The 14,016-nt window shown below is 55.6% G+C and overlaps 3 protein-coding genes across 3 annotated transcripts; all 3 read right to left on the minus strand.

Moving 5' to 3' along the window:
* Window positions 1–143: 143 nt before the first annotated feature.
* EX895_002851 (uncharacterized protein) lies at window positions 144–2,789 on the minus strand (the record flags this gene model as incomplete). The annotated part of the gene is made up of 1 exon (XM_029883449.1): window positions 144–2,789. One exon carries the CDS (start codon window positions 2,787–2,789, stop codon window positions 144–146), a length of 2,646 nt encoding a protein of 881 aa, XP_029740126.1.
* Window positions 2,790–6,482: 3,693 nt separating this feature from the next.
* Window positions 6,483–8,498, minus strand: EX895_002852 (uncharacterized protein; the record flags this gene model as incomplete). Its single annotated transcript, XM_029883450.1, has 1 exon — window positions 6,483–8,498. The coding sequence occupies one exon, from the start codon at window positions 8,496–8,498 to the stop codon at window positions 6,483–6,485; it is 2,016 nt and encodes a 671-aa protein (XP_029740127.1).
* A 914-nt stretch (window positions 8,499–9,412) lies between these two features.
* EX895_002853 (uncharacterized protein) lies at window positions 9,413–10,219 on the minus strand (the record flags this gene model as incomplete). The annotated part of the gene is made up of 5 exons (XM_029883451.1): window positions 9,413–9,466; window positions 9,547–9,639; window positions 9,772–9,899; window positions 9,989–10,013; window positions 10,094–10,219. The coding sequence occupies 5 exons, from the start codon at window positions 10,217–10,219 to the stop codon at window positions 9,413–9,415; spliced, it is 426 nt and encodes a 141-aa protein (XP_029740128.1).
* Window positions 10,220–14,016: the final 3,797 nt, after the last annotated feature.

Genomic DNA, 14,016 nt, shown 5'->3' on the forward strand with positions numbered 1-14,016 from the left:
AGGAGAGACGCACACAGCTCAGCACAACCCTTAAGACCTCGCTGCTAAATCGTGTATATGCGTAAGCGCGTTCAAAAGCGTAAAAAACGTACAGACTGCCAAAAGAAAACCTCGTTCGTCACTGCTAACTTATCGTAAGAAGATCACCTTCCAAATGCGCCTGCGTCCAAACCCGCAGTGCCAAACGCCCTCCTCTGACCCCCGACCGCGTCCTTGTCCCACCCAGCGTTCGTCCTTCTCGACCCGACGAACGGCGAAGCACTCGGCGAGGATGCGCTGGTGGAAGGCGCACTGAAATGCCCCCACGGCATATCGCCGTGGGCCAAATGGGGAGAAGGCGAGCCGGACAAAGGCACAGAGTATGGTCGTGCACTTGAAGTGTCAGGCATGCGTCCACCAGTAGCTGCGGCTGATGCAGCCTCAGTAGCCGCCCGACGGGATGCCAAGAAGCTCGTCAGCCCGGCACCGATCGCAAGCAGAAGTGTGAATAGGATCGATGGGAGCAGCGTCGACAGCGGTGGTCGAGGAGGTAACGTTGACCCCCCGCCGCTCCTCGTTTTCCCTTTAGCTTGCGCTGGCCTCTCCTTACCGGACGAGGAGAACATGCCGGAAACCGCCGGAGGTGTGAAGGTGCTTGCCACCACGCTAGCTCCCGAGAACGCCACGCGCGCAGGCCAGAACAAAGCATGTCCCGCCGCAAGCACAGGCCCACGTCGCTTCTCCCTCGCTCCAGTCTTGCTGGACGCCGCTCCAGACGAAGCCGCCGTCGCACCCGCATCTTCTCCCGAAACTTTTGCCTTGCCCGCCGAAGACGACTTGCCGTCCTCCACATCGCTGCGCGACGTCGACGCCTCCGTCGGTCCCAACATGCGCAACCCCCAGTCCAATGTCCTCTCAAATCTGTACTTGGTCCTCCCAGCCACCTCTCCCACTTTTTGCGTTCGTTTACTGACATCGTCCCAAGCCGTCAGCATGTAGCTGGCACACAAAAAGCACGCGAGCGACAGCACAGTGATGCTCGAAATGCTCAGGAACAGCGTCATATGGAAGACGGGTCGCAGCGGTGCAGACAATTGGCGTGTCAGCGTGAGCGCAAGGTTGCCCGCCGAAGCGAGCTGCTTCTGTGCCACATTCAAGCTTTCCAGCAACACCACATCGGGGATCGAGCCCACACGTCGATGGTGCGTGGCGGGGTGTTGCGCTGCAGCCGCTGCGTCTGCGGTCGCTCCACTGTGATGGAAAGGCGAGTCTCCGCGAATGGATCCACGACGGCTGCCGGGGAGAGAAAAGCTGGTGGTGCGACGTCCACTGGTGCGCACGCCCTGTCGTGGCCGTCTGGTGCTGTTGGATCGAGGCGGCAACGAGTCAAAGGGACTGTTAAAGTCACGGCTGGGAAGGCTGCCAAAAGAAAAAGCTGACTGGCTCGACGTAATTGGCTCGCTCCAATCTTGGACGCTGGCCCGCCTCGGAATCTCGGTAGCTTGATCAAAGCTGACATGCCGATCGCGTCGGTCGACATGGGGGAGGTATTTATCAAGATTGTCAGATGCAATGGTGGAGGTTGGCTGGTCCGGTCGGTCAAAGTGCGATCGAAGATCGGTCGGAGGCGACGCAGTCTTGGACGACGAAGCCGAAGAAGAGGCCCTCACAGTCGTCTTTGTGGTGCTGGTCTTGCGAACTCGCTGAGCTGTAGTGGTGGTGCTAAAGGTCGTCACATTTGCGCCGCCATCGTCTGAACTGAGTTCCGGGGTATTATCAGGGAGAGAATGGTGCGCATACTTGGACCTGACGCGGTCGGCAACGGTGCTTGTCCATGTTGTACTGGTATCGCTGCTGTTCGAAGCGAGCTGGCTGAGGTATACTGCAGAATGCGACCCTGGCAGGCGGTACGAAGAAGAGGACGACGACGACAACGACGACTGAGTGGAGGCGAAAAAGGAAGAAGCGATGCCGTCTTCACTCATCACGCGCTTCCTTCGCCCTCCCGAGCTTCGAGAAATGGATCGGCTAGGATCGAATGAGTCCGCAGCCCATGTCGACGAGGAGGCCAACTCGGGGCTGTTGCCGGTGGTCTTGACACCCGATCGTCTCGATGTTGGTGCCGAGTCGCGTTCACCAGTCGGAAATGCAAAGCGAGCCTGATGGTGTGGCATATGTTGACGACTCGGGGCGCTACCAATCTCGTCGCTCGACACTTCGGCGCTGGACTCTGACTGGCTTGGGTTGCCAAAGCTGATACTGGCGGCATCGTGAGAGCGGTGGCTAGACCTCAGAGCTGAGCGAGGTAACGTGGCTGCTGCTGGCGAAACGCCGCCGTTAAAGGATGACCTGGGGCTAGATGCGGCAGTGGAGGGCTCGGACCGGTCGTGCTGGTGCGTCTCGGTAGGGATACCAGAGAGTCTCTTCCATGCGCTGCGCTCCGAGGGAGTGGCGTTGGCGAGAGCAGGATTGTTGCGTCGACGAGAGGCGCTGGTGGAGCGTTGTGCTTTGCGCAGTCGCTCTGCCAGTTGACCTGGTGGCAAGACGTGCTCCCACCATTCTTGCGAGTGAGAATCGCGAGAGGATGACGACATCGACGACGACGACGACAACGAGGATTGTTCGGTAGCCGTGTTGGTGGAGACAGCCGCTTGCTGGTGGGTGGAAGCGGTGCTGGTACGTCGACTAAGGTCCGTAGGGTCGACATACGAGTGACGCCAAGTTGCGGCAGGTGCCTCTGGAGACAGCCAGGGAGTCGAGGACCTGGAGCAGCTGGATGAATGTGGTCGGATGGTGGTTGAGGCAGCCATGGTGGATTACCGTTATTTGGTGCTTGCCTCTCGAGCGCAGGTGCTCGATGTGGTGCGCCTCTACACGCCACAGATTTCGGTCGGAGAAGCCGTGAGGTTGATGGGTATAGTTGCTTCCACCCACGTTGATGCTGATGCACCTGGTAGTGTCGAGCGCAAGATAAGACAGCCGCAAGGTTGGAACGCCGCCGAAGAGTTAAGGTTGGCAATGATCGGAGCAGGCCGAACACATTAGGAGTGGTGGTTGAGAGTGTAGAGCAATCGAGTCACAGTGCTGAGACAGAAACAGTGATTGCACACGAAAGGGTGCCGGAGTGTCCCGAAGCAATGATGCTTGTTCGAGCGTTTGCAGGGTGTATGCAGTGTGAGCTTAGATGGGCGGAAGGGCTGAGAGTCAATGCATGGGACAGGTCGGAGCTGCCCGTGCTACGATCAGCTGGGTTGAGTGCAGGAATGCGACGCGTGACCAGGTAGTTGCTGGCGATGATCAGCAAAGGGTAGAGTTGGCTCTGGCAAAGGGTCTCCAATGGTAAATGAAATGCAGGAGTGAAAGAGGCAGAGGGTCGGAAGGAGAGCGAAGTGAAGCCGAGCGAGGAGTGAGCAGGACTGCAAACAGCTGGCAGACCTGAAAGGGGGTTCGACTTGGCCTTCCGTGAGAGGGAAGAGATCAAAGCTAGGCGGAGCAAGATAGGCCTTTGCGCTGCTGCAAAGCAAATCGCATCAAGACCAGCTGATGACGTGGGAAGCGCACCACACAAAAGAGGTGGTTGAGGCGGTTCTTTCGCGTCGAACTATCACGGTGATCTTGGGTGGTGTGGGATCCGGCAAGCGTATAGCCTGACGAGCGATGGACCCTGTTGGCGAGTATGTGAAACGGCAGCGGTGGCTAATGGGAAGCTGGCGACCTAAACAAGATTCGGTGAAGATTAAGCGCCTGGAGGTGGTCGGGAACCGGTGATTCGACTCGAAGTGAAAGCACAAGCTAAGAGTGAAAGAGCATCTAGCATGGGTCCGAGAATTCGGGGGGAACAGGATCACGTAGGAGGAATGCGCTCGACGGCGTCGCCACACCAAATCTGCGTCGAGCGAGCGGGTTGGTTTGGATTGTGGCTTGGGCTACTGTAGCTGCCTTTGAATTTTCACGAGCAGAAGAAAGGAAATTTAAAAGTTAGCCTAGCCAGAAGACTCCAAGGGTTCCAGTGTTGCTCTTTGAGCGATTCCTTTTTTGACGTGATACAAGTATGCACAGACAGCTCAGCTCGAACCGCCTTCACGTGCATTATGTCGAGCCATCTTTTCATATCGTCACCAAAACTCACATGTTTTGGTATCTAAACGACCCTTGGCCCTCTTCCCTGGTGTTGGGGGCGGAAGACCGGCATCACATTTGGCAAAAGAGGAAGACGACGGCGTCACCGACTGGTGGCGGTCGTTCGTTCGATTGATTGAAATTTCGCTTGGCACTCCCTCTTTCTACAAGCCGATCCGAGAGCGAAAATGTGTTGAAACGCAGAGCTGCAGCTGGGGTGCAGACGTGGGAGCGCGAGGTCGGAAGTGCATGTCGAGCCGCTGCGGATGGACTGGTCCCTGCACCACCACCGAGGCCCTCTTTTCTTCCTTTTCTCTTCAGGACAGACAGCTGCTGCAGGGGCGCGAACGGAAAGGGTTCATTCGAACTGTACTAAAAATAAAAATAAAATAATAAAAATCTTGCGAGGGTAATTGACCAGAACGGCCAATTGTTTTCCTTTCTTCCTTACGTTTCACACTCCACGGCTTTGTTCCTAGTTGTCACGCTCAGGCAAGAACTAGCAAAATCGTACTCGTAAAAATTTAATCTTGACAGACCGGCAGAAACGACGACGACCGGACCGTGTGAAAAACGCAAAGTGGAAAAACAAGTGCCGGCAATCCCGACGACGCTGGAAAGGCAACGTTCCCGTCGGATTCGGTGCCAAACAGCAGACGCTCCGTAATCTACAACATCTCCTTCGACGTCAAACCCTTGCATAAGAATGGCATCGGGTTCTACGACTAGCTCTCATCGACACCGAGAAGTGATATATACGGATGCATCGCTATCTGATGTTGCGTGAGGACCGGGAAGCGTGGATTTGCTATGACGAGCTTGCGAAAAGATAAGGCGTTCAGTCTAATGAAAGTAAAAATGAAATTATCTCGCGCAAACAATCGAGCCTATCCATCACGCTCAGTGCCACGCTCTCCTCTCTTCGGCACGCCAGCCTCGAAAGGCGCGGGAAGCTTGATTGCTAATAACCGCTGGAAAGGAATGAGCTCAGGACGTGGCACGTCAAAGTCCAGCGGAGGTTTTGTTCGGGCAGACTTGACGGAGAACGGTGTTCGTCGTCGCTTGTGAAAGGCAGGAGATGCTCATTGTTTTGCGGTTTATTTTCTCCGCCCGTAAGCTGCCCCAGACACCGTATATCAAACAACCCGAGTCCAGCCGAGAGGGGTTCGTCGGGCTGGGTTACTCTCTTCTCTCTCTCTCTCTCTCTTTCTCTTATTCCGCTGGAACAAATTCTCGACGGAATGAAACAGACAAGCGAGTTGTGCTTTGTGACAACCCTCAAAGCACCACTGCTAAAGCATTCTCGATGGGCCTCGCATAGTGTCGGTCTCCGAGCTGTCAAACGTGGCCATTGGAACACAACACAGCGAACCTCTGCTGATGACACGCGCTCCACCGCCCTACGCCTTGACTTCAACTCACTTACACACGCGTAGCAATCGACGCGATGCGATGAATCTCGACCATGAGCAGCTTGTGCATGGAACGACGTAGGTGAGATCCCCAACGTGGTGTGCGCGCGTGTGTCTCGTCAGGCTTGTTTTCCCGCCAAGACGGCGACATGACTGACGCGCTCCGTCGGCTAAAAGCGTGCATTCGATATACTGGTCCACTCGATCTCGGTGTCTTCTTTTGGTCGCCAAGTCAAAAATCACGGCGCTGCTGTCGCTAACGTATATGATGCGGTTCAAACACAGCTCCTTCACCCCTTCTCGAGTGCAAGGCAGTATCATGCTTTCGGTCTGTGTTCGGTCTCCTCGCACTGGTATGAAGGATTCAGTTTCTGAATGGCCAATATCTCATGGTGTGCTATGCGTATGAGCAAGGCACAACAGGGTGTGCGGGTGTTGTTAGCGGGCGTTGTTGGTGCACGCTGCCATCATCGCCGCTGCACGCTGCCCCGTTCTTTGGACGTACATCATCTTCGATCTCGATGCATCTGCCACGTTTTCGGGCAGCCTCGCAGGTCCAATGCGACTCAGGGGTGCCGCGCGCGGGTGAGTCCAGTGCGCACGTTTCCGAAAATGCTGTTGTGAGCTGGACCGGCCTGCCTCGACGCAATGCCATTTTTGTTCTCCCGCCGCCGTCGTCACGATCGGTTGTCAGTTAACTTGCTCCTCGCCCTTTTTATGCATCTCGCACCCCATGCTCTTGGCCGATCTCACATATTGTTGCGCTAAAATAAAGTTAGAGTATTGAATATGTTGAAGGCGCCACCGACTGTCCCCAGAATCTCTCGAGATGTCGACAGCTGAACAGGTTTTGGTGTGCGCAGACAGACAGAGCTGTAAAGACAGAGCATTTGAATTAGAAGAGCCGACGATTCAAGATGCGCGAAAGGGCTGAGAGCCAAAGGAAAGAACAAAGCTGGATCGAACTACCCTTCACATGGCAACGTTGTAATCATACCTATAACACATCCTGCCACCCCACTTGCCACTCTCGGGATCCAACAGGTCCTGCACCATCACGTTCTCCGCCAGAGGCTCAAAGTTGATTACATCGGTGCGCTTCGCTGTCCAGGGCGGGTGCATGCCCTTCTTCTGCTGCTGTTTCGGCCCGTGAAATGCATGCTTGTTCTTGTCGCTCTTCTTCTGCCACCCATCGAAGATGTTATCCACACACCCATGGTGCGCATGGAAGACTACATCATTCGGACTGCTGCTGAGCCAGGCGAGGTTTCCTCCAACACACGTGTGCATCGAAAGGTGGGTCGCGATTTCAATCGCCGAAGAAAAATCGAAGAACCTCCCATCGTCGTGCGTCGCCCCCAAGCCTTTGACGAACTGCGTGTGGATGAAGGTGCTGCAATTGCTACCAAAGTGCGCGCTAGGCGTGTGCACGTCGAGGTTGTTGAACTGGCGACAGAGCCGGTGTCGGAAGGGCGCGTTGAACCAGTGGTCTGCGAGCGCCCCGTCAGTCACCGCGAGACCGGCGTTCCAAGGACAGCTCGAGTTGTCGCCCTTCCCGTCCGTGCCCAGACCGAAGTCCGGATCAGAGTCAAATACCGCGTTGGTGCTCGGGTCGTCCGAGGTCTTGGTCCAGTCGACCCACGGCAGGCCTTGGTTGAACCCGCACTCGTTGAGGTCCCGTTCGACGAGCACCGTGAATCCGCGGTGGAAGACGGTGAAATACGCAGTGAAGTGGACGTATCTCACCATACGGATGTGCAGTAACGTCCAGTCGTCCGCTGCATTCCACAGGGCATCGTTGGTCTTGAAACGTGACGGTTTGGAGCGCACACACTTGATCGCTTCGACGAAAGCTTTTTTCTCGTCGCGTGTGAGCGAGGAGTACTCTTTGCGGATCAAAGGGCTCTTGCACGTCGACGCGGCTGCATCAGTCCCAGACTGTTTGAGGACGAGCTTAAGCTGTCCGGGCACGGCGACTTTTTGACCGGTAGGATCGTTCTGCGTACCGTTGTTGGTCACGTCTGCGGTCGTAGCAGAGACTGCGACCATGTTGACGTTCTGGCCAGTGGTGCCGGCTGAAAGTGTCTGACCAGGGACGACGGGAGCTTGCTGTGGAAGGTCGGTCACAGGTCCAGCAGCGGCAGCAGCGGCAGCGGCAGCAGGCAAAGTCTTGGGCATATATTTTCCGAATGGATCGTTGATGAGGGCAGGTGCGACCGATGGTTGATCAGGACCCAGGCCAGGGGCGAGCTTTTGTCCAGGTGAAGGAGGCGACAGTGTGCCGTCCGGACGGAGTTTCTGATCGTCAACGGCGACGTTGACAGTATCAGGAGCTGCGCCAGGAGCAGCACCGCCACCAATGTCGCTAACGGCGCCGGCAGCTGGATCAACAGGATCAGCAGCAGGACCACGCGGAACGCTCTGCGCATCATTCTTCGCCACAACCTGAGGCCTCCGAAGCGGGAAACCATTTGTATCCTGCCTCACCTGCTTGAACCCCTGGCCCCCAAACATGTCTGGAAGCACCCTCCGCTCTTGTCGACGCTGTTCCAGGGGCTGCGCAGCATCGCCGCTGGCAGCTTCAGCATCTCGCATGACATCCAACTGCAACCGCTTTGCACACCGCACCAGCTTGCTGTGCTGGCGCATCACGCGGTCCTTGGCCATCGGCGCCGCGCTGTCGACAGGCACCCATGACTCGACCCCTGGTGCATCATGTCCCTTGAACCCCCACTCGCGCGGAGCGAGCTGCGACCACACTCTGTCGTCGGCTGGATTCGGATTGGCTGCGATGAGCGCTTCCACTTTTGCGCGGTCGGCGCGTGCGGTCGCAGAGTGGCCCAAGCAGTGCAGTAGGTGCGAGGTTTTGGAATCGGCGCTGGTAAGAACGTGGTGGTTTTTCGCCGTGGCTTGAATGAGAAGCGTGAGGAGAAGAGGTAGGGCGAGGAGGCGGGCGAGAAGAGCACTGGTTGAAGTGGAGTACTTCATCCTAAGCCCGCTATTCCAACTTTGTTTGGTTTGACGAAGAGAAACGACTGTGTTGAGTTGAGGACAAAGGAAAGCAGAGGAATGGGATGGTGTGAGGGGTGAGAATAACAGGGTAAGACAAGCTGTTCAAGGCAAAAGGCCGTCTGAGATCTAAACCGGTGAGGGCAAACGTGACAACCACTTCATCTACAGCTACTTGGCGTAGGAGTACCGTATCAGCAACATCGAGTGTCGGTCTCCCTCTGGTGCACAATGGTCGTGGGACCTGACCAGCGTGGATTTTGCCCATTCTCTATTTCAACGACAAGAGAGGAAGACACCGAATGAAGTCGGTTGTGTGGGTCGCTTGGAGGGGGTTTGGGTGAATGCGGATCGGTTGTCGGTATGTACCGTGTTGATAGCGGCCGCCGTGTGTGTGTGGGACATGGAGAGAGAGTTCTTTCTGTTTGGGTACGTGCTCCTGCACGAAGCTTGGCGATTTGGTCCAGTGTTCAAACACATCGAAGGACTTACCGCTTTCGCGGTCCACACTGCTTCGTTCCTCTCGAAAGTGACAGCACATCCAATCCACACGCACGCCACAGCAATCGCACTGTCCTCTCTCTCTGTGCGTCCTTTGTACCCACTTTTCTCTTCAAAGCCAAAGCCACCACCACTTCATCAGCCGGACTTTGTTACGCCCTGGCTCGACGATTGTCCCACCACCCTGCCTCATACAGCATTTCGCCCACCGACAGTGGCGTCATTGCTATATGAAGGCCTCTCAAGCCGAGGTGCCGATGTGGTGTTGGCCGGCATCATTGCTCCACACGCATCGCACATTTCAAGAGCGTACCTTTGCGGGTGGGACGATCAGCTTGAGATTGACGTTGTTGCGGTTCACCGCAGGGAGAGGATGCCATTGCGGTCGCAAACTACACACGCTGCCATCGATGTTCGAGTTCCATGATGCTGACTTCGTCGCCAGCCTGCGTGAAGTTGGAGGTGAGAGTGGCACAGGTCAGCTTTTTGTGATCTGAGCTCTCTAATTTTGATGTGTGGAGCTCACCTTTTCGTCGTAGTCCATCCACTCTACGCCATCGTCGAACTCTACGCTGTCGAAAGTCGTGCCTGATTCCAAGCCTTTGCATGTCCATGAGCCCTAGAGTTTGCGCCCAACCAGAAGAAGATCTCTGAGTCAGTATGCTGCACTGTAGCGTCGTTGGAAGGGGCGTGCTAGTTCACGTCATGCGCGAACGTGAGGAAACGGAGGGTATGTGGGTGGGGTTCTTACAGATGGGTCAAATCCAACGGGCTCGAGACCGCGAAAGTCGAGCACACATAGCGTCTGCCATGTCGCACCCTGCTCATCAGCATTGATCGGTCTCCAGAGCGGTTCTTTCGTCGTTGGCTCTTCGAACTCTGCGCGCAACACCGCGGACGCACCGAAGTCAAACTGTCAGCTATCCTCTCGTCACCTTCGCCATACTCTGCCACGGCTATGTACTTACTAGCAGAGCTTTCCTTCTTGCAAAACTATCCATGTTCAACCATCATCATCGCTTCAGCAAAACCACGAACAAACTTTGCAGTGAGAACAAAGGGCGTGAACTTACACTACAACTCATGACGAGGTTTGCGCTGCCTCTAGCGCCCTTGGTCATCTCGTGTTCGTCTGACGGTGTGACACCAACGAGCTTGGAGTGCTCTTCGTGACATGAAGTGCATTTAAGCTTGAGCATCAGTGTGTGGTCTGGATCAGAAGGGAGCAGGTTGGTGACATTGTTGAATTGCGCTTTTAGCTGCAAGGCAAGTTTCTGAGCAAGCGAAGAGGGGCGGAGTGGAGAGCATGCTTCAAGATGGTCAGTCTCAACGCGAGATGTAGAGCTATGAGTTGAAGCATGGGTGCTAGGGCTTACCGGCATCTTGGGTGTCGAATCTTTGAAGTCAAGATGGTGAGAGAGCGAGGAGAACAAGTGGTGGAGGTTCGAGCATGCGAGAGAAACAGGCATAGATGGTGTTGCGGCACGACATCAAACAAATTTCCTGGCCCGACTTCCGAGCCATTTTCACGCTAGCACTTCAAGTTGCGCACTTTCGAAGGAATCCGATGCACCATTGACCACTCTTCACACTCTTCTTCGGACGGTTCGTTGGCGTACAATGATACTCTTCATTGCTGTTGATGCAGACGTGCATCTATGGGTGAAGGCAGGTCAAATATGTTGCTGAGCGACCGCTTCATCCTGCTGTTTACCACAGACCCACTTGACAGTGTGCTGGTCACTAACGCGTTTCCGTGGCTTTCTTCCTTGCTCAGAGGCAGAATGCGGATTGGAGCGAGCAACTCTGCCTTCTTTCGAGCAACGCCTCTACGCTGCTGATCGTCAACAGCTGCGCTCAGTCCATGACTTGAGTCTGGTTGTCCCGGCTCGGCTTGTATCGCAGGAATGTTGGACTCTACAACGCTGAAAGACCGAGTTCGAGTCAGGACTCTTTCTGCGGCTCGACATCGGACATCCAGACTCGCAGGCCGAAACCTGCTGCTCTTCACCTCACCAGGCTCTGCCTCCTGCGTAGAGTTGCCGAGATCGGCGATCGGCCAGCTAGAGGCAGCGAGGCACAGGAGTCGCATCGAGCCAGGAGAGCGGAGACGCTGTGCAAGATCGGCCCAATCCATTATGATATCGTTCGACGGCGCTAATGTTGTGGTGTCCTGACTTACTCGACCGCTTGCGCTAGACTGCTCGGAAACCTGTGGAATCCAAGTTGCCTGCGACCGTGTCAGAAATACAGGCATCAGATCAGACTGGGCTGATGCAACGGATGCACCTGCATGTACGTGTGACGCATCACCATGCGCAGTGTTTCTTCCTACTTCAGTGCTATTCACCGGCCTGCCGGCCATTTCGTCATTGACCAAGCGCGAAACTCCCGACAAGAAGCTTGGAAAAGCACACAGTGTCGGTCTGGCATCGAAAGCAAGGGCCTCGGAGCGTTGTTGGGGACGCGGCCAATCGGTCACCTGCAAGGCCTGTAGCAACGGTTTGTTCCTGTGGGTGTAGGTGGAAGAAGCATTCGATTCTTGTGCACCAGGGCTGTTAGCGCCAAGCTTGGATGTGCTGAACGTCGCTTCGGCTGCAGCATCTGCAGGCCTGGTTGGGTCCACTTCTTGGAATGCCGAGCTTCTTCTGCCGAGCTCGCCGTTGATCCCACCGTCAACTCGTTCGACCCAGCTATCGTAGAAGAGACCGGGCAAAGGCGAATTCCGGGAATCTGACGAGCTGGCCTCTAGAATGTGACGCGATCTGTGTCCTAGTGAGACGGGATCGGACGGTGGCTCACTAGCTAAGCTGCTGCGAGGCTCGTTCCTCGAGGAAGCTTTCGCCTGATACCTGCTCAGCGCAGTCAAAGCTTGAGGGCTGAAAGACGACTTTACGTTAGAGTGGACCAGCCGTTCTGTAAGTTGCAGCATCGCTTCATCCCAGACATTTTCCCTATCTTTGGGGGGAGCTGGCGAGTGAGAGATGGCCCCAGAATGCGCCGGGCCGAATGACGGTCCAGCAGAAGGCTGCGCCGACAGAGTTCGGGACCTGTCCTGGAAATTTGCCACCGTAGGCGTGATGGAATCAACATGTTCTTGACCCTGTACACTGCTGACCACACCATCTCGCGGCTCCAGAAGTAGCACTCGAGGCAGCTCGCCCGATGAGATCGATCGTTGACCTTCCTCTGTCCGAAGATCGCTGTCGCCGGCTCTCCATCCAGTGAGAGGGACCATGGAGCTATATGCGCGTCTTCTTCCAAGAATACTTGTTGCTTGTATGTCCGGTACAGGCGAAAGAGAGGCCATCGTAGCGGTCTGCATGACAGGCGAAGTTGGCACTTGCTTTGTTCCGAGCGTCCCTTCGTCTTGTATCTCGGAATCGAGTGGCCCATCTGTTGGCACAAGAATACCCAGAGGGCTAAAGTCAAATACAGAGGCATCCGAGGCTGTTGATGATATCGACACGCTTCGGCGCTCCCTTGTTCGACTCCGACCAGCATTGGCGCCGGACTGTTTACTCTCGCGAAAGACTTGTTCGCCAAGGCTGGAAAGTTGCGTCCAGAATCGACTGCCCAGATCGTCGTCTGTCTCATCGCCATCGCTGTCCGAGACTCCCGCGTCGAGATGGATGCGACTACTGCGAATACTTGTGTTCTTGGTTGAACGGCTCGAAAGCGTTGTGGTATTCGAGGGAAAACTTTTGTGGCTCGATCCACGCGACGATCGTTGACCTTGACGGGAGTCGGGCAGATCGGAAGCGTACGATCTGGTGCCTTCGCCGCTCGCTAACGAGGTCGCATCAGATGCGTCCTCTTGAGCAGGACGAGTGGTCATGTCCCGCTTAGCCCGCCCTGTGGAACTATCTGCGGCCTGAACAGGTGAGAGTGGATGGACCGCCGCAAGCGAAAGCGCGCGAAGCTTAGTCCCTTCAGAGAATGAGTGTGACATGGTCAAAGCAGCAGGCTTGACTGAAGTGTGTGCGAGACCCTGTTGCTGATCCGTATCTCCCGGGAAAGCGGACTTCCGTGGTGAGTAGGGAAGTGGGCTTCTGCGAATTGGAGTGCGGGGAGGACCAGGATAGCTTCGGCTAGCTGACAGTGTCAGAGGAGGGCCAGACCTGCTGAAATGAGCTGGCAGAAGAGTCATTTCGGACTCTCTCCTCTCCCAAGGGCTGCTGTCGTCCTTGCTATGCTCCTGCAGGGCTGCTTGTCCGAATGTATGCTGCAAAGTGCTCACGACTGAAGCGTTTGACCTACTCGCCGTAACCCCAGCCTGCGTAAAGTCAGAAGTTGTGAGACGATACCGTAACAACGAGGCGATTGGAAGTCCCGTTTTTCGATAAAGGCATGGCAGTGGCCCGCCATGTTTGGCCTCGCCTCCTGGAATGTATCCATGGAACATGACAGTCCAGCTTTGTGGAGTGAGCCGAGCCAATGTGTTCGCAGGGAGCGCCGAGATGGAGCTGAGATCCAGGAGCAATTCGAGTTGTGAGTTCTTGACCTCGTTCCCTTGATGTTGCATGTCTTGAACCATGTGGAACTTCAGTTGCTCGACTTGTTCTTGGAAGGAGGCTTGCAAAGGAAGAAGGATTGAACTCTGATTCGAATCTTGGAGTAAACTCTTTGGTGATGACTGTGACTGTTCGAGAGGGACGAGCAAAAGAGTCCAAGCTGATGGCATTGGTGGAGCCTTGGACGGAGACGATGCATGAAGACGACGCGTCTCGACACGGTTGCGGCTTGTCTCGGTAGTCGTGTACGCCGACTTGGGTGACGGAGCAGGGAATTCTCGCACGAGTCCTTGCATCGATGAGCTTGAACTGGCTGAGTCGTCTCTCAGACGATCCAAGTCTTGAAGGCTGGTTTGGAATGCACCGGTAGCGAAAGGAGTGCCGAAAGAGACCTGCGAATCAAGCTCTTGTGTTGCCTCAACGTCGACTTCAGCCAGAGACGCGATTGACGTTGCTCGGGAGGAAGAGAGGAAAGGCTTGGG

This window comes from Sporisorium graminicola, chromosome SGRAM_18, assembly GCF_005498985.1.
Source record: "Sporisorium graminicola strain CBS 10092 chromosome SGRAM_18, whole genome shotgun sequence".
Taxonomy (NCBI): Eukaryota; Fungi; Basidiomycota; class Ustilaginomycetes; order Ustilaginales; family Ustilaginaceae; genus Sporisorium; species Sporisorium graminicola.